General features: G+C 41.3%; 1 protein-coding gene across 5 annotated transcripts in view; it reads right to left on the bottom strand.

Moving 5' to 3' along the window:
- Positions 1-1,555: 1,555 nt before the first annotated feature.
- The window catches only part of LOC143018952 (uncharacterized), a 258,421-nt gene continuing 238,936 nt past the window's right edge, over positions 1,556-21,040 (bottom strand). For 3 of the 5 annotated variants that reach the window (XM_076174574.1, XM_076174577.1, XM_076174578.1), the window contains 9 exons: positions 20,651-20,872; positions 18,388-18,492; positions 17,968-18,109; positions 14,014-14,155; positions 12,398-12,663; positions 10,316-10,586; positions 9,373-9,802; positions 6,852-7,220; positions 1,556-6,386 (listed from right to left, as the gene is read on the bottom strand). In XM_076174574.1, coding sequence (XP_076030689.1) covers positions 4,700-6,386; positions 6,852-7,220; positions 9,373-9,802; positions 10,316-10,586; positions 12,398-12,663; positions 14,014-14,155; positions 17,968-18,109; positions 18,388-18,492; positions 20,651-20,872 — 3,634 coding nt within the window. In that variant the 3' untranslated portion in view covers positions 1,556-4,699. The remainder of the gene's footprint in view (positions 6,387-6,851; positions 7,221-9,372; positions 9,803-10,315; positions 10,587-12,397; positions 12,664-14,013; positions 14,156-17,967; positions 18,110-18,387; positions 18,493-20,650; positions 20,873-21,040) is intronic. The other 2 variants (XM_076174576.1, XM_076174575.1) reach the window with 2 other exon arrangements.

The raw sequence follows: 21,040 nt of genomic DNA, 5'->3' as shown, positions 1-21,040 counted from the left end.
GCCAGGTCAAAGGCAAACACCCACTCCCATCCACCACCTTTGTTCCCCTTTTATCTCATGGATAAAGGGTCATCCCTGTCTCCTGCCCACTGCCTGGGTCAGAAGCAATGCAGCAAGACACAGCACATCCACAGCAAGGCAGCTCCACTTACGTGGCAATCTCCCTTTCCATATAAAGATATCACATAAATAGAGTCAAAGGTATAAAGATATCATATAAATAAAACTGCCTTATTAGCTAAAATACAACTGCACTTTAAAGTTCTTGTGAAGGTCTGTCAAGAAACTACAAAAATCAGAGGCACAGTTCCTTGATCAAGAAGGATGTATATAATATAGTACCATGGTAAAAACTCGATACTCATTGTTACATGAAGTTATATATAGTAATCTGCAATTAGGAATATATATTGGCATGTGTATATGTAATTATGTGGGAATATAAGAAAGTATAAATATATGCCCAAAAGACTGCTAAGAGGAACTTTATATAGTTTATGTAGGGTCTAATAATTGCATTCAAATAAAGTTGGGAATAACATTAGTATGTATACAAGGTGTCGATGGAGTTTGTGGAACAGGTCAAGTTACAGAGTATCAAAGATTGGATGAAAGAATGCAAAATGTGGATAAATGGCATACTTAAAATAGGAGATTGAAACAAGGGTGCTGCATTATTACAAAAAAGCAAGAAATTGATAGGGTGCATGTGTGTTAATTAGCAGGAGGGGTCCAATCATGCTTTGCACAATGTAAATCCGCTTCCAAATCCAACAGCTTAAAGTGATTTCTACACACAATGGAAGTCTGAGCAAATAGGGTAAGAGCTACATAATTCCTTGTGTAGACTCCTTTTTTTCTGGGGAAGGAAAATCAATATGCTACTTTTGAGAGATAGAAGATGAAAATATATGCACCAAAAGCCCTTTCCTCTTTATAAGGGGATGGCCAAGTCAAAGCACCCGCCCACAATAGTAACAAAGATGAAGATAAGCAAGGGAAAAGATTTGATGATAAAGGATATATTCATTGTGGGCACACACTAATATATATTTATTATGAAATATAGTGTGCGTATCATATAGGAAGAAATTCTGAAGGTAGGTTATAAATGTGCTAAGTAAAACATTTATAGATAAGTAATTAACTTCAGGTGCATAAATATGCACATTAGGGTATATACATGTGCATGGGACAAGCAAATGAAGCAAGGTGAAATACAGTATTGTATACAATTGTATCAACAACTATATAGATACACATTCACAGAGCCAGTGTGTATGCAAATAACAGGTTTATATGTACAGATAATTCATACTTTTCTTCCCTAATAAAAAGTTGTATACATACACATAACAAACACATATACGTCCACACATGTATATGTATGCACACACACGCACACCAATTCACACATTGTAAGAGCAAAGAGGTGACATCATGATGATACTTAGATCAGAAAAAAGAATAGAAAAATTGGATACAGAGAATCAGCTGGCATGAAGTGAAAAAAAAAAAAATATATATATATATATATATATATATATACATATATATATATATATATATATATACATATATATATATATATATATATATACAATAATAATACAAGTCAAATTCTCATGGGCAGCATTAGCTGCCTGATGTACAATGATACATCACAATACTCACATTATATAGTTACAGCTGTATTACTTATTCTCTTTCACTCTGAATATCAATAACCACAGAAAATATAATCAAACCAATTTGCATGATATAGGGGTCACAGCTATAAGTACAAAATCAATATAATTAAGACCCAAATGCCAGCATCCTTATATACCCCCTTCAGCCTCAATGACTTCTACATAGGCATCATCGTATTGAAGTGGTTAAAAGGTGTTAGAAAGTAAAGCTTTCCAAAAAGGTGAGTAAATTTGTGGAACAAGTTAGATGAATATATAATTCAGACTAAAATAAAAATTCAAGGCAAATTATGATAAATGGAGACAGAGACAGGACCACAAACAAAGTTCCAGTCCTGTATAGTACAATTAAGTAAATACACATACATACAAAAGGGCCTCTTCCCCCTTATTGGAAGGAAGAGGCCTTCTGGTATATACGATGTGTTTATATATTGAAAATCATAATACTGCAGTCTATTACTATCTTCATTGGGAAAGTAGATGGCATGTGTGTACTTACAGGGAATTCTGTCTTACATTTCCATTTAACCGATATTACCTTAAATAAATTATTCTTGGTCTTGATCATATGTTCTTATTCCACAGGCTGATGCATCAATGTGTAAAGCTGTGCTTCTGAACATCTTTCTTATTTATTATCATCATTATTATTATTTTTTTTTACTATGACCTTGTGTGTTTGTGTGTGTGTGCATGTGTATCTACCCAGTTATATTTTGCAGGAGAAGAGCTATGCTTGTACAGACCCGCAGATGTATCTTTCCACATCCAGTTCTTTCTTAAAGTCATGTATAGTTTTAGCACTCACTGTTTTCTCTTTCAATTTATTCTATGTATCTATCACTCTGTGTGGAAAGCTGTGATAGATACAGTGTGCACATATGTCTATGTGTGTTAAGTGTAAAGTAACATTACCCATAGAATAGTCCATACAAGCTATGGAGTTCTCAACTGGGAGCATAACAGTTGTTGATTATCAGTTTCACACATGACAGACCATGGTGAATCATGAATGAAACATGCACCAGCAATGAACTGTCAATTTTTTGGGGGAAAGAAAACAAGCTGGAAAGGGGAGAAAGGTGGTAAAATACATAAATGGCCATAAAGGTAAAAGATTGCAAAAGTGAAACAATAGTGATAAAGATTGCAAAAGTGAAACAATACTATGATATCAAAGTTGTGAAATCAAGGGAGAAAGACAACTGAAAAAAGTCTTTGAAGGCCTTTCAAAGCTATCTACCAATTTACCTAGGGCCTCTTCCCCCTACATTAAGGGAGGTAGCCACCCAAGGCAAGCACCCACCCATCCCACTCCCATTTGTTTTCCTCTCATCTTTGCTCCTCATGGATGAAGGGCCATCCTGCCTCCTGCAAAAGTCAGAAGCAATGCAGCAAGACACAGCATATCCACAACAGGGCTAGCCACTTAATTTATACGGTGATCCTCCTTCCTTGTCCCCTTGTGCAAAAAATAGAGAAGACAAAGAGAAATCACTTCAGGCTGTCAAATTATCATCTATAAAGAACCTTTCTCCATTCACACCTTTTCCCTGCCTTCTCCTTTCCCTGGTCAACAGAAATACCTCTCTTGCTCAACGCCCCTTTCACCACATCCATCCATCTCACTTTTGATCTTCCCTTCACGTTTACTCCATCCACCTATGCTTTCCATACTCTTTTTTTTTTTTTTTATATCTTTCCTCACTTATTCTTTCCATGTGCCCAAACCACCCCAATAATCATTCATCAGCCCTATCTGCCAACTCCTTTTCCACCCTCCACTCTCCTCCTTACGTAACCCCACCATTTCCTATTCTATGCATACACTTAACCCCTTCTCTATAATCTTCTCTTTGTATCTATTCCCAAATACCTATTTCATTCTCCCTATAAATACTTCAGAAATATCTATAGGTAATGAAAGAAGTTTAACTTTTATATCAATAATGTAGGAAATTCATTAGAAATGGAGATGAAAAATGGAAAAGGCAAACCTCTCAAAGAGGAAGAAAGTAAAGGAATGTGGATGGTTTATGTAGAAAGATTATACGTACATGCATACATACATATACCAATGGCTTTTCCCCCTTACAAAGGAGGTAGCCAAAGTCAAAGGCATAAATCCACTCCCACCCATTTCATCCTCACATACTCCATTCCCATTCACAACTGTTCCCTCCCCCTTTTCTTGGCTCCTCCTGGATGACAGGCCATCCCTGCATCTTGCCCACTGACTGCCCTAGGTCAGTGGGTGAAAGATCATACTTACTGATAAAGATAAATGATATATAGAACTGATATGTGTGGCTGGAGGGAATGGGGTTGGAAGAGACTACTCCAATTCACTTGCCCATCTTCAAGATCTATATTTCCCTCTTCACTCCTCTTCCTATTCTCGCCCTTAAAGTTGTCACCAAGCCTCATACCTTCTAACCCACAACTGTCAGTTCTACCTTGTTGTCTATCTCTACCTCTATGTACAAGATTCACTGGTTTTCTGTCAGGCAATGAACAGAAAGCCAAAGTACATTAAATGACAGCACCTAGGAAGCACAAGGAAATGCTTGTTAGCTTTGTACCACACAATTAACAAGGGTGGATTAACAAGAGATGAGATCAATGCAAACATGAGGCAACATAAAGTGCTGCAACTCAGGTGCCTGCATTCCAAAGCACTTTAATGTGGTGATATATTTTGTTTACTAAAACTCACATGTCTTTCTCCAAGAATGTACCAAAATCAAATCATTGATGGACATGGCCAGTACAACTATACAGCTAAATACAACTCAACTGCAGGTATTTATAACATAGTATACATGTCAACTGCGAACATCCATAATACACAATACACTGGTCCTTTCAGGCTTTTCAGGTTTGGTCCAGCAGGGTTATGGCAAGTAACATACACATCTTGAATGTATAGGAAACATTAGCACTAGAAAATATGAGGAATAACCCTGGCATCCTTCTCCAAATGCTCATGTGAAGAAAAAAATTACTTATACGAGTGTGGCTGAGCGCTTATTGGTAACAGTTGCAGGCACAGCCTGATGAAGAGGGGTAGAGTCCCAAGCATTGCCCACAGGGTCTTGCTCATCCCCACAGGGGCTAGCTGTATGCATGGGCTGTATGGGTTGGCACGTAAGGGGTGTCAGGGGTTGGTACATGCCTTTTTGTTGAGGTGCTGGTGCCGAGTGTTGAGCTACAAGCGTTGGAGAGGGAGGAGGTGGGAGTTTGGTAGCACTAATCCTGACCTGTGCCCTTGGTGGGAGCACTGGTGACAGAGGTGTCATTTCCCCTCCTGTGCTACTACCACTAATGCTACTGGCAGAGCTATTAACACTACAACTGTTCAGGTTACCACAGCTCTGCCGCCGAAATTTTGTACTGTATTTGTAGAAATCAGCCATCTCAAAGGGCTTGCTTACTTCACGGGAGGGCTGAAAAGTTCCTGCACTGATGACCATGTGGTTCCTTGGGGACTCGAAAGCTACGGCTGTTTGAAAGGAGTCATTAGGGTCACTTGGTGTTGCAACACTACTGGCACTGCCCAAGCTACTGCTACTAATGTTATGGCTAAGTTCCCCTACTGACTCATTAAGATCACCTTTTAAGCAACGCTGAGATGACACAGGTGAGTCTAACGATGTCTCATACCACTCACGGTCACGATCACGATCCCTTTCCCGATCCTTCTTCATCTTCACAGCCTCAGCAAGGGAAAGGAGGGGTTCGTCTCCAGCAGGACTCACTTCTTCATTCTTCTTTGTAGTCACTTTGTGGGGTGGCAAATCACTATTGGATTTAGTGGCCTTAAGAGGTGGTAGGTCAGAGTGTGGTGTTGGATGGTGTGATTTTAGATCTACCGTGTTAACACTGGATGTAGGCCGGAGAGGTGGGTGGTAATGCACATTGAGGTGATGATGGTCTCCATTAGAAGTGGCTCGAAGTGGAAGCAGCTGGTCTGTGCTGGGTCTTAAAGGAGGAATATTTTCCTGATTGTGACTTGGTTCACCAACAAATGTCGTCTCCATGTAACTGCGCCCACTGGATGTCCGCACTAACCTATGCACTATTCCACTTCCTCGTTGCGACTGTGTCTGGCCCCCTGTTCCCAGAGTACCTGCCGAATGCCCAGTAGGAAGACCTGGTGCACTGGAGTGGTTCCTGTAGCATGGAGATGGATGCTGGTACTGACGGTGATCTCCACTAACATGCTGCTGTTGAGTTGTACCAAGTCCATCTACAACATCTTCACCCCCTCGCACCTGGTTCTCAGTAGATGATGTGTCAAAACTACAACTGTTGGACTCACTAGCAGTGTCCATGGCTTCCTCTGCAGTAGTAGCAGGGTAAAATGATGGGTGATGATGGTGATGGTGATGAAGGTGATGGAGGTGGTGGGAATGGTGGTGAGGATGGTGATTGTAAGTATGGTTGGGATGATGGTGATGATGATGGGAAGGGGGAATGGCATGTGGATGGTGGTGGTATGAAGAAGAGGATGAAGAAGTGGTGGATGAGGATGATATGCTGTGTGGCGGGACTGAAGCATTAAGCTGGAGAGGTAAAGGGGTTGCTGAGGTGGGAGCCCCTGATGGAGAGGGAGGAAGTGCGTCAAGATGGTCCATGCTGCGGGACTCTAATCGTCCACCACTAGCTCGCCGCCGGTCCAGACTGCCGTACCTGTGGAGTGGACCCAAGGCTGAGTATGACGGCTAGGTAATCTATGATCTTGGTTGGACAATCAGAGGTCAAGGCTGGTAAGCAAGGTGGAAGGTTCTAGTTTTCAAACTTAAAAAAATTGCAACTTAACATGTTAATTTAAAAAAATGAATAATTACAGACTTGTTAAAATATAACATTCTTCTCAAAGAAAATAAAGTCAAACAAAACTATTAAATACATCTCCAATTTAGTGTTATGACTAATAAGTTTGCAATCATGCAAAAACAAGTTTTAAGCAGAGATTTATTCATCCACAAAGATATTAGACTAACTTTTGGCAACTAAATTATGAAACACAAAAAATTAATTACAACAAAAGATATGAGAAAGCAAAAGGAATAATAATAAAAATGAAAAATCACATGGAATACATCAAATAGAAAAATAAATAAATCAAGAAGGGAGATAGAAAGTCATGCACACCTATCATGGTTCTCAGCTCGATGTCTGTAGTGCTGATGATGATGGTAGTGGGGGTGATGGGGTGTGGTGGTGGGGACTGGGGGGGAGGGAGCAGCAGTAGCAGCAGCATCCAAATCATCCAGGCTCTGGCAAGCAAGGGAAGTACGCTGCCGGGGAATGTTGTACAGACCCCCTGTGGTGTCCATCACTGCCGAGTCCCCACCTTCCATGTTGTTTATCACACCAGTGGTGGTGCCATTGGTGGTAGCATTCCGGTTGTGGATTAATCTGGCTTCGTCAGCTGGCACCGACTGTGACCGTGTAGAGAGGGTTGGGTACTGTTGGGTTCTATACTGACTTCTGGTGAACACCGAACTGGGAATGTAGCCACTGGACAGGGAAGAAATAAGTAATTAAATATTGTGTGAGTTTAAAGTTGTTCAGTCTCTATCGTAAGTTTTGTTTCCTGAAATATGATTATTTGAACTGTATATACCAACTGCCTTCTCCCCCTTATATTGGGGGTGGCAGAGTGAAAGCAAGCTTACACTCTTCATGGAAAAAAAAATACATACATAGATACATACATATACCAAGGCTTTTTCCCCCTTACAAGGGAGGTAGCCAAAAAGGGAAAGGCATAAAAACACTCCCACCCATTTCATCCCTAAATACACTCCACACTCTCATCTGAGCACCTCCTGGATGACGTCATCCCTACACCCTGCCCACCGATATACCAAAGGCTTTTTACCCCTTATAAGGGAGGTAGCTGAAACACAAAGGCATAAAATCCAATCCCTCCCTTGTAAGGAGGATAAAGCCTTTGGTATGTATTACTTTTATAAAAGTAAAAGTACATATACAAAAAAAAAATTCCCTTACAAAGTTTTTTTTTTTTTTTTTTGCCAATTTAAGGAAACGGCCTTGCTGTGGATGTGCTGTGTCTTGCGACACTGCTTCTGACCCAGGGCAGTGGACAAGGTGCAGGGATGACCCATCATCCGAGAGGTGCTAAGATGAGAGGGAGGGTGGAGGGGTGTGGAGTGTATTCAGGGAGGGAATGGGTGGGAATGATTTTATGCCTATTCCTTTTTGGCTACCTCCCTTGTAAGAGGGAAAAAGCCTTGGTATATGTATGTACAAAGGAGGTAGCCAAAAAACAAAGACATAAAATCCACTCCCACCCATTCCATCCCCACATACTCCACTCCCACCCACCCCCTCACTCTTATCTTGGCTCCTCTTGAATGATGGGTCATCCCTGCAACTTGCCCACTGCCCTGGGTTGCAAGACACAGTATATCCACAGCAAGACCGCTTCATTAAATCAGCGACCCCCCTCTCCATCCCCTCATGCAGAAATGGAGAGGACAGGGAGAAATCCCTTTGGGCTGTGTCAATTTATTTTTCACATGCACTCCCTCACCCCCCATCCCCCACCCACTCCCTTTCATGCATCACAGCATCATCCATACACAACCATTCTCCATTCACCCCTATCTTCTGTCTTCTCCCATCCTTCCTTAACAGACATTTCCCTCTTTCCCAATGCCCCTTTTACTGCATCCATCTATCTCATCCTTGGTTCCCCCTCATGTTCACTCCTTCCACCTCTGCCTTTCACACCTCTTTTACCAATCTTTCTTCATTCATTCTTTCCATGTGTCCAAACCATCTCAATACTCTTTCATCAACCTTATCTCCCAACTCCCTTTCCATCCCCGTTCTCCTCCTCACCACCTCATTTCTCAATCTATCCAGCTTAGTAATCCCTATCATATTTCTCAGGCACCTCATCTCAAACACATTCAAACTCCTCCTCTCTTCCTCTCTTATGTTCCATGTTTCTGCCCCATACAGTACTGTCAGCACAATCACTCCTTCATACAATCTCCTCTTAGCATCCATTCCCAAATATCTATTTCTCTTTACACTTTGTATCATAATACAAATAAATGCAATAAATAAATACATAAAATAAAATTAAAAGGAGACACCTCAGTCCCCTGGCTCTACCCCTATTTTGTAACTTTTTACAAAATACATAGGAATATGGTAGTGGTATTCTTATTCCCCCACTAAAGAATAAGAAAAGCAGAGTTCATATCCTATAAGTTGTAAAAATGAGACTTAAGCACAGCAAAAATTAAGAATAGTGGAAGTTAAAATGTGGTTAACACTACTCTGAGTGGAACTTTGTTTCCAAATAAGAAAATGCCACATGACTCTGGTCAATATGGGTGCCAGTGAACTCCCTAATGTATCAACTACAATAGCTATGCAGCCAATACCTCAGTGCAAGGCAACATAATCTAAATACATACCAAAAGGCCTTTCCCCTTTTACATATGCCCACCCAACATCTATCCAAAACCAATTCATTGTCAATCCCATCACCTCAATTCAAAGGCAATGCAACGAGGCACATGATAAGACATGATAATAAGAATCAATATATACTGCCCTTCTGAGAAATATGAAGTTCACATATGTATCATTAACACTTGGTATACTAATACACAGATCCACTACTCCTCACCTATGTGGCCGACTAGGACTGGCTGAACGTGACCCTCCACCTGAGCCTGAAGAACTACTGCTTGTGCTGGGTTGCTTATGAGGACTTGCAGGGGCTGATAGGGTCTTAGTACCCCCTGGAGAGAGGTCCCTTCTTGCTCTCACTCTGACAGGAGTGGACGGGGTAAGAGGCGACCGAGGTGAAAGGGGTGGATGAGTGGACGGAGACAGATTTACTCCCTCAAGACCCAAAGGATCCGATACTGGGGAGGAGGATGTGGTTGGGGTTGATGATGATGCAGATGATGATGAAGAGGATGGAGTGACACCTGCCAAGTCCAAGGTGGTGCCATTGGAGGCTGTTGTAGTGACTGTGGTGGAGACGGCTACAGTATTTCCTATGGTACTATGGTGATTTGTAGCCAAAGGAGTATCCTCGTACAATACCACATCTGTAAAAACAACATATACTTACATTCTGGTAAACTGCTTTCCAATATAATAGGTTCCTCAAGTCCATTCTAATTAACAGAGTACATGCTATTAAACACAATGTATTAAAGTGCTCTACAGTCCTTGCATATGTGATATGTAGCAATGTTACTGAAGTTCCTAAAATAGTCACAGAATTAAACCTATGCAGTAAATACTCCATGCAAGGCCTTAGGAGAGGAAATATAAAAAGGAGGTCTCCCTGATCAACTTGCTCCACCCATGACAATTGACATGTTCTTGAAATTTAAGCAAATTCTAATAAGAAGTTGATAGTGTATGATGGAAGTGTGACTCGGATCCAAAAGGGCATCACAAAGTTCCTTTGAAAATAATGCCTCTGTACAAGTCGGATACCATAGCACTAGCTGCCTGGTACCTCTGGGTAATGCCAGTTCACTTTGTTTTGGGCATGATCCAGTCTTAAGAACTAACAAGAAAAGACTTAAGCATTCTTCTAAATTCTGACTTACTATCTGTATCTGAAACTGGTCTTGGTTTCTTTCTCTGCTTAGCCACCATCATTCCACCCCCACTTAAGCTTCCACCAGTTCCACTTTTAGTGCGTGCCATCTTCAGTTTGCTCTCTATCTCCTTAAGTCGCTGAGCTGACTGTTGATACGACATTTTACGCTGCTTTCTCACAGCTTTTCTGGCTGTTGTCTCATTTGCTAATCTTAAAGCTGCACTGGTAATTTTGGCCTGAATTTCATATTCAAGCTCTAAACCTGCTACCGACTCCTCCTGCAAAGAGAAAGATATGCAAGGTCAAACAAACATAAAATATTTACTTCCAAGAAAAATTTTATATTTCAAGTCCTATATAATATACACAAACCCTTTTCCCTTTACAAGGGAGGTGGCCAATTCAAAGTACACACTCATATCGTCTACATCTATATACCAACAGGCTTTTTCCCCATTATAAATGTGGTCATTACTTGTGGCCAAGGTCGAGGGGATGGCAGTTCGAATCCTGCCACCAATGAAATTGAACCAAGGGCATGGTTCATTAAATTCCATACTACAAAGTCCTCTATAAGGGACACCATCCTAGCCTTCCAATGGGAGGAGTTTGTGATGTTAAACTATATCAAATCATCATCATAAATGTGGTAGCCAGCCAAGGCATGTATCAATCCCCCACCAATTCATCCATCCAACACCAACTTTTTCCCTTTTCCTTTGGTCCTAGTGGATGAATGGCCTTCCCTGTACTCCACCCAACCATACACACACATCAGATGCAATGCAACAAGACAGCACCTCCACAGCAGGACCCAGCAGACAATGCTGGTTTACTCCAACCACTTCATTACTTGGTGACCTGCCCGCTCATCCACTAAAGACTTTACAAAGCAGATTAGAAGAAATCCCTTCTGGTCACATCAGTTTCTCATCCATTTACAACCACTCCCCACTCACACCTATCTCTTGTTCCCTTCCTTCCTTGCTCTGCAAATTCCTCCATGCTACATCAACCTTTTATTCATTCACAATCTTCCTCCATTCTTGTAGTGCTTATCATATTTCTCAAAAACTCTGACCTCTTTGGGAAGAAACATTGGGTAGCTGTCTATGTTGTATTTGAGTGAGATTGTTTCATTGTCACTGGTTTATATGAATCACGGGAGCAATCACCAGATGTCAGCTATAATTTGGTTCAACGTCACAAACTGCCCCCCTATCAGGTGGCTAGGATAATGCCCCTTACAGTGGACTTTGTACATACATACATACATATACCAAGGCTTTTTTCCCCCTTACAAGGGAGGTAGCCAAAAAGGGAAAGGTATAAAATCATTTCCACCCATTCCATCCCTGAATATACTCCACACCCCTCCACCCTCCCTCTTATCTGAGCACCTCCTGGACTTTGTAGCATAGAATTTAATGAACCATGCCCTTAGTTCAACTTGCCCTAAGTAGGATTCGAACCATCATTATCTCGAACTCCGCTGCAAGTAATAATGCCCCAACCTGCTCGACCAGCAAGCATCCTATGTCGGCTATACTTATGTGAAAAGATGAAGAAATACAGATGACAGAGAAGGACCTTGGGCTCTGGTTGGAGACCAAGTGTCAGCAACCCCAGGGCTGTACCTCCTGATGGAGGTATGGGAGTTGTTGTTGTTCCTTAGACTGTCTGTCCGAGCAGTCCTGTCTCCCCAAGGAATGCCACAGCCAAAACAGGGTTTTCCCACAAATCCTTTATGGAGTGTATGTTGTGTAGGTATGGGAGTTCATGAATTCTGAAGATAGGCGGCAGGGAGACCATACTCTCTGATGCCTGTCCCACAGAATCATATATTTATTGAAATGGGACAATGGAAAAACAAGAGGACACAAAAAGAAACTAAAAAGAAAAAAAAAAAAAAAGACAATTACAGAGGAGATCTCAAGAAAGAAAGAATGAAAAAAGGAAAAAAAAAAAAAAAGAGCTTCCCACACAGAGTGATAGATACTTGGAACAAATTAGACAAAGAAACAGTGCCGAGAGATACAAAGACGGGTCACCACGAGCATAGCTCCCTTCCCGTATAATACAACCTTACCTGTTTGCAAATGATCTTGTTAATAAGATTTTCATTGAGGGTAAATGCTGTGCCTACACGCTTTCGTATAGTTGGTGGAGGTTCTCCTGGCATTGTTGGGTATTCTGCTGGCAATGCTCCTGTTAACTCTCCCTCCCGTAAGCAGAGCAACCGAAGCTCCTCAGTTTTGTCCTTGAGTTTCTCCTCAAGGGCATCTTTCCGGGCCTGAAGTGCAATATACATTTCCTTTCTTGCTTGGTGCATGCTCTCACTGCTTTCACTATCTTCTGTGGAGATAAACAGGATATCTTTGTTTACATACATACATATACTAAGGGCTTTTACACCTTACAAGGGAGGTAGGCAAAGTCCAAAGGCATAAATCCACTTCCACCCACACACTCCACTCCCATTCACCACCCCTCCCTCCTTCTTTTCTTTGCTCATCCTAGATGACAGATCATCCCTGCATCTCATCCACTAACCTGGGTCAGAAGTAATACAGCACGACAGCACATCCACAGCAAAGCTGATTTATTTAACCAGCAACCCCAACTTCACTTAGTTAAAGAAAATTCTTTCAATCATTATCAGTCAACCATGCACCCACTCCCACCCAGATGGAAGTGGAATGGATGTATACCTTGAATGGCTACCTCCTTATAAGGGGGAAAAAGTCCTTGGTATATAGACACTTTCCACAGAAGGGCATGAGAGCTAGATTTAATCTACCTGCACTGCTTCAACTTACAGTAACCCCCCTCCTCAATCCACTTAAATTATGAAGCAGAAAAGAATAACATCCCTTTAGGATGCACCATCCCTTCATCTATACACTCTTATCTTTTGTACTCTATTCTCAGCACATTCCCTATGCATTCCCCACTTTGTCCCATGCGTTCATCTTTCTCTAAGACCCATTCAATCCACTTGTGCTCACTATTGTTTCCTTGCTAGTCTTTCCTCATTTATTCTTTCCATGTACTCAAACAAAGCACTCAGTTCTATCCAATCTGATACCGTTCTTCCAATCCCCACTCTTTGCCTCACCTCCTTATTCTATTCAGTCTTGTAATAATCTACATTCCCAAAGGCCTCTTCCCCCTCACAAAGGAGGTAGCCAACCAAGGTATGCACCCACCCTGTACCCATCACACATTCATTTGTTTCCCTTTCAAAAATCTCTAGCTGCCCCTTGCCCGGGTCAAAACCAATGCAGGACTGACACACCAAAAGGCCCTTTCTTCCTTTATATATAAAAGAGACAAAGAGAGAGAGAGAGAGAGAGAGAGAGAGAGAGAGAGAGAGAGAGAGAGAGAGAGAGAGAGGAGGGAGAGGAGAGAAAGAGAGAGGAGCAAGAGAGAGAGAGAGAGGAGCAAGAGAGAGAAAGAGAGGAGCAAGAGAGAGAAAGAGAGGAGCAAGAGAGAGAGAGAGAGAGAGAGAGAGAGAGAGAGAGAGAGAGAGAGAGAGAGAGAGAGAGAGAGAGAGAGAGAGAGAAGCAAGAGAGAGAGAAAGGAGCAATAGAGAGAAGCAAGAGAGAGAGAGAGAGGAGTGAAAAAGAGAGAGAAAGGAGCAATAGAGAGAAGCAAGAGAGTGAGAGATTGTACATACATTCTAAAAAGATATCTACCACTTACCTGCTTGTGAATGGTTAACAAGAGATGACTGTGATCCTGAATGGGACAGATTAGAGGAAGAGGAGTGTGTGGACAAGGAAACCCGACTTCGAGATAACTCCACCGCCAAATCTGGCAGCTCTCTTACCCCGACCACTTCACTCTGAAATAGATACAACATATTACACAAATATAATGATGTGGATGATTTGGTTTAACATCACCAACTTCACCTATCAGGAAGTTAGGATGGTGCCCCTAACAGAGGACTTTGTAATTTGGAATTTAATGAACCATGCCCTTGGTCCAACTCACTGGCAACAGAGATCACACTGCTGTCACCTCGACCCCCGCTAGTGACAAGTAAATAATTACATGCTACATTCAACTGTAATGAAGCCTATCACATGCAACAAGTTTAAAAATATCTAACTGAAGTTAGTTGCAATCTTTTAAACGAGTTGTAGGACATGTAGAAGCTTCAGGGATAGAGAGCAAATTGTCAGAGGTGAATGTGCAGCAGCATCAAGGTTGTGTGATGCTGCCACTGTTTTTCAAAGTGTTTATAAATGGGACAGTAAGGTTTGCATAATTCAACACCAATTGTATATATTGTTTGGTCTGGATGGATGTCATGCAGAATGTCTGAAAAAGGGAGGTTCAGTGATGGTGGACTGGTTGGTGAGATTATTTAATGTTTGCTGGAGAGAGGGTAGAGTACCGGAGGACTGGAGTAGTGCCTGTATAGTTCCTCTTTACAAGGGAAAAGGGGACAAGTGTGAATGTAGTAATTTCAGAGGGATTAGCCTGTTGAGTGTAGTAGGGAAGGCTTATGGGAGAATCTTAATTGAGAGGATTAGGAGAGGAACAGAAGGAGTAATTGGTGAGGAACAGTGTGGATTTAGGACGGGTAGAGGTTGTGTAGATCAGATCTTTGTGGTAAGACAGATATGTGAGAAAGCTATAGGAAAGGGGAAGGATGTTTTTTGGGCCTTTATGGATCTGGAAAAGGCTTATGATAGGGTAGACAGAAAGGCACTGTGGGAGGTTATGCAGATTTATGGGATAGGAGGAAAGCTTTTGGGAGCTGTCAAGAGTTTTTATGTGAGTAGTAGAGCATGTGTTAGGATTGGAAATGGAGAGAGTGAGTGGTTTGAAGTAAAGGTGGGACTTCGTCAAGGATGCGTTATGTCGCCCTGGCTGTTCAACTTATACATGGATGGGGTGGTGCGAGAGGTGAATGCTAGGGTAGTGAGTCAGGGATTGGAGATGGTTAAAGAAAATGGAGAAAAGTGGGAGGTGAGCCAGCTGTTGTTTGCGGACGACACTGCGCTTGTGGCAGGGTCAGAGGAGGGATTGAGGAAGCTGGTGGCAGAGTTTGGGAGAGTATGTGATAGAAGAAAGCTAAAGATAAATGTGGGTAAAAGTAAGGTGATGAGATGTACAAGGGGTGAAAGTGGCAGTAGACTGGAAGTGAACATTAAGGGAGAGCGACTGGAGGAAGTGGATAGTTTTAGATACTTGGATGCAAGTGTAGCAGGAAAAGGTGGAGTGAAGGTGGAGGTAGAATGTAGATTGAGAGAAGCGAGTAAATGCCTTGGTGGTTTAAAGAGTGTAATGAGAAATAGACATTTGGGAATGGATGCGAAGAGGAGACTGTATGAAGGAGTGATTGTGCCAACAGCACTGTATGGGGCAGAAACGTGGAACATAAGAGAGGAAGAGAGAAGGAGTTTGAATGTGTTTGAGATGAGGTGTCTGAGAAGTATGGTGGGGGTTACTAGGCTAGATAGAGTGAGAAATGAGGAGGTGAGGAGGAGAACAGGGGTGAAAAAGGATTTGGGAGATAGGGTTGATGAAAGAATATTAGGATGGTTTGGACACATGGAAAGAATGAGTGAAGAAAGACTAGTAAAAGAGGTATGGAAGGCAGATGTGGAGGGAGTGAACATGAGGGGACGTCCTAGGATGAGGTGGATGGATGGGGTGAAGGGGGCTTTGGGGAAGAGGGGAATGTCTGTTGAGGAAGGAAGGGAGAGGACGGAAGACAGAGGTGAGTGGAGAATGGTTGTATATGGATGATGTTGTGACTGCATGAGGAGGAATGGGCGGGGGGGTGGGGGGTGGGGTAGTATGTGTGAGTAAATTTTGACGCAGCCCGAAGGGATTTCTCCCCGTCCTCTCCTTATATGCAAAGGGGGACGGAGAGGGGGGGTCGCCGATTAAATGAAGCGGCCTTGCTGTGGATGTACTGTGTCTTGCGACACTGCTTCTGACCCAGGGCGGTGGGCAGGGTGCAGGGATGACCCGTCATCCAGGAGGTGCTCAGATGAGAGGAAGGGTGGGAGGGGTGTGGAGTGTATTTAGGGATGAAATGGGTGGGAGTGTTTTTATGCCTTTCCCTTTTTGGCTACCTCCCTTGGAAGGGGGAAAAAGCCTTGGTATATGTATGTATGTATGTATATTATAATTTGGTAGTTTCTTTGTTGTGTCCAAATGTACCTGCAAGTACTTGGTGTGGCAGTGTCTATGTCATGGGACCACCTCCAACCCCAGAAGAGGTTGGGGGCAAACCGTAACAAGAAACCGTTGCCACCCTGAAGGGTGGTATGTTTCCCTGGGAGTAGCTTTGGTTGCCTCAGGCAAGTACCAAAATCCTTACCCAAAATCTTTGGTGGGGAAGGGGACCTTAGTATATAAATAGGAAAATGTGTATATGTATGTTTAGTCTTCAATCATAAAAGCATGCTGAATGATACTGATCTTTTGAGATGTCACTAAAATCCCCAAAATATTACATGCATATACCTGGAGGGTTCCTAGTCAAGACATGTACCTACACCTCACATATCTCAAACCCATCCAATACCCAATTACTATCTCTTCTTAGCTTTTTGTGGATGAAAGGTCATCTTTGTCCCCATAGCACCTTCACATCAGAACCTGATAGATAAATCTGTTTTTTTTTCCTGCTTCATTATATGACCACTTCCCCTTTCATCCATATGAGAAATTACAGTACACAAAAGAAGAAATCCCTTACAGCCACATCAATTACTCATCAATTCACAACCACTCCATTTCCTGTTACATGTAACTAAATATCTAAACCTCTTCACTTCCAGCATTTCTCCTTTACAACTTAATTCCAACTCACCGTCACCACCTACCATTGTACGTCTCATCACCTTAATTTTGCCCACATTTACTTTCATTTCTCTCCTCTTACATACCTTACCAAACCATGCCATTAGCTGCCTTAGACCCTAAATTGACCCAAACATAACTGCAGTGTTGGCTGCAAACAACAAATGGCTTGCTTCCATTTCCCTCCACTCTCATTTACCATCTCCACACCCCCTCCCATCACCTTCACCATCATCAATATCATCATCACCTTCCATACCACCTCATCCAAGTACACATTGAACCATGGGAACATTACAAAACCCTGACACAGCCCACCTTCATCTCAAACCACTCACTCTCTTCATTTCCTATCCTAACACAATCTCTATTACTCGCATAAAAACTTCTGGCTGCCCTCAACAACATTCCCTCTATATCATACATCTACAACACATCCCACAATGCCTTAATGTCAACCCTGTCATATGCCTTCTCCAGATCCATAAAAGCTCAAAAGACATCTTTACCTTTTGCCCAAACTTCTCATATATCTGCTTTACAATGAAAACTTAACCCACACATCCTCTTCCTTTCCTATACCCACAGATTTTGCCTAATTACTCTTGTTCCCCTCCTAATTCCTTGATTAGCATCCTCTCATATACCTTTCCAACTACACTTAACACAATAATACCTCTAAATTTCCTACATCTAAACTTGTCCCCTTTTCTTTAGTAAAGAGGATCAATACAAGCACTCCTCCAGTCCTCTGGCACATTCCTATCTCTTAGGCACTTATCAAGCAACCTCAAATTGAGTACATACAAATAAAAAAACACTACTCACTATGGAAGTTTTGCGGTCGAGGTAGAACTGATGCTGTGCGATGGCCATGGACCAGATCCCCTTGCAGAGCACTTGAGTCTCCGCGTACCAAGCATACACACTCACGTTGCCTGGTCCAAAACTTCGGCGGGATACCGATACCCTGTTGTGGTAGGAAGAATATAGTGAATACTGAAATATAACATCTAACTTAACCGTACATGTAATTAAGTGCATTTCAAAACCCATCTATGATGATTTTTTTCCTTTTCTTCACATATCCTTAATCAAACTGTGAACTTGCATTTCCCCTTGAACACCTCCTTAACAAACTTTTTTCATTCAAAGCAGTCATTTAAAACTGTATAAAGACACAACAACAACAAATAGCAGAACAGTTAAACTGAGCATAAGACCCTAAGAGCTCCAAGAAGTACTTACTGAGTGGTAGCCTCTGTAATAGCCTCTAGCAACTGGTCATTGTGCTCTCCTGAGTCCTCAATAGCATCCTCATATAGGTTGAATGAGCTCAGCGTGTGCACCACTCTAACAAACACAGCAAGACGGACAAACCATGCATTACTAATCATGCTGTGTAAACAGATTTAGTACTAAGGGTTGTATGGGAATAAGACAAAACTTCAGGAATGTGGTCAAGAAAAATGCTTCCTGAAGCCAGCTAGCATAAGCAAACTGTTTGTCTTTCAGACTCATCTCACTTCAAACAGATAGTCAATATGACATTGAAGTAGTGTTTAGGGTCTTAATCCTTATGTCATAAGCTAAAGGGGGGGGGGGGAAGAAAAAGAAAAAAAATCCAATGTGCTTGATGTATTGTCTATTGCAACATGAGCAAAAAGTTGTCCAGGAAAAATGTTAGTATACACCACTCATTTTAATTAAACTGACAAAATTCTTTAGTCTGTACCTTTTATAATTTAGTTTGCATACAAAAATCTAGCATGAATTGAGATGAATTACTTTAATATTTCTCCAAATGCACTTTCAAATCATCCTGAACTCAGCTGGTGACCAGGCAGCAAAAAAATTATAAGCAGAAACATGCTTGTAGCCATTCCAGAAAAAAAACACCCACAACCAAAAGCCATTGCACCTAAAGTAGGTAAATTCTGTGATTTATGTAAAATACTATTGATTGGGACTTACATTTATAATCAAGCACAATGGAAGTCAAACTAAACCTATTGCAATTGATTGAACACAGCAATGTGATGCACAACCACTCAAGAAAAAATGTTCAGCAAATTTGGGATAATTTTTTGTGAGGCTTAAAATAAAGAACCAGAGTGTGTTATGCATTATGTCTTATATCTAAAGATTTCTGAGATATTAGTTTTATGAAATTATCTTGATTCATATCCAACAATTCATGGTGAAACAATGTCTACTTCAATATAATAAATGTAGATAATATTTGGATAAAATTACTATGATTCAATTCTAACAATAACAGAATGCTAACACTTTTCGAAGGTCTCTATTGTATTTTCTTTTTTTTTTGTCAAAACCTTGAAGCAAACATGTTAAGCAATATCATCTCATGCAAATGCATAGTGCAACAAATGAATGAAGAAAGGAGATTTTCCATGATGGTTTTGCAAAATTTTCTAATCACCAATACTACTGATGTAAAACCAAAACCATTACTGCTGAATACAGCTTAACTTTTCTTATTTGTGAACCACTAACACCTTATTTATTGATGCATTACAGCAATGAAATACAACTTAACATTTGTTCAATCAAAACCTAGTCCTGACTATGCCAATTATGATGTAACTTGTAGACTTAACTTTATTTCTTCCCTTTTTTTTCTGGTGAAAATTGTCTACAAGGGTGGAAGTGCCAGCAAACTACAATCCACAACAACCTCCTTTCTTCCCTCACTTCGGTCCCATATGATACTCACCAAGTCTTCACTACCATGTTTCTTTAGCCATAACATTATCACTCAATCTTCCCAGAGTATGACCATTATCCCAGACACAATGCAAAGACCATACATACTCCACCATTTGAAAAAAAATGTATACCTAGTATGTAAACCTATGTATGCCTCACACCCATTCATGCCCAGAGTTCCTCTCATGTTTGGAATCAGCTGGAATAAGATCTATACAGGGCAAAACAGTCACAGTTGGGTCCATCAATCAATCCTTTGCCCCTGGTCTCTCTTGCACAAGAACCACAGCCTCAAGTAATCTCTCTCTAATCACTCCTATCTTTTGCACTGTTTCTTCTCTGCTCAGGAGACAATTCACAGGCATATATTTCAATACCCTTTCTCACTATTCAACTTTCGTACTTGAACAGCAAAAATGGGTATGACACAACTGGTCCATTCAACTCAGCTGATTCCACATGCTAGCCTCCTAAAAGCATTAACTATATCACATAATAAGGTCTGTCTTACATTATTCTCATTCACATCAAACCTGTGTTTTAAATGATCCAAAACCGAACCAAATTGGCTAAGTGTTACTTTGTGATGTTTTCCTACGAGCATATTCCAAATTGACCATTTGTTTAGTAACTAAGAGGATTTCCTTCACCTGATTAAAGTTCCCTGGTTGTAGACTGAACAAATACAGAAGATGACACCATTCCTGCATAGGTTAATGTTTAAGAGATTTCTATACTTATCATACTGGGTGACCATGAGCCAGGCCCTAGCTATCTTTACCTCTTGGGGTCATGCACCTCGATGGAAAACTTCCGTTCCCTGAAATACAAATTCTCTAGTTGTTTCCACAGAAAAACTCTTCTTGGTTTTCTTCTGTCAAGGTAGTCGTACTGTGAGATGCCTCGGTGGCTGATACCTAGGAACCAGGGAAGGTTGGAACGGTCACGAACTTCGTAGTAGTGCACACCATAGGTGGTTAACCGTTCTACTAATATCATATACCTGAAATGGTTAGTCAAATTAGTGTTTTGCACACAAATATCTTTTACAGAATTATCAATTTGACTTAATTTTTTACTCTGCCATACCCACTGATGTGCTTAAACTTACTACACTGTAACAAACATAGCATTAAAGAATTTCAATCAAGGACACTTCTTCCATAAGAAC

This window comes from Oratosquilla oratoria, chromosome 36 (assembly GCF_046742065.1).
Source record: "Oratosquilla oratoria isolate Oo_2021 chromosome 36, ASM4674206v1, whole genome shotgun sequence".
In the NCBI taxonomy this organism is placed as follows: Eukaryota; Metazoa; Arthropoda; class Malacostraca; order Stomatopoda; family Squillidae; genus Oratosquilla; species Oratosquilla oratoria.
This window is presented reverse-complemented; position numbering and strand designations above follow the sequence as displayed.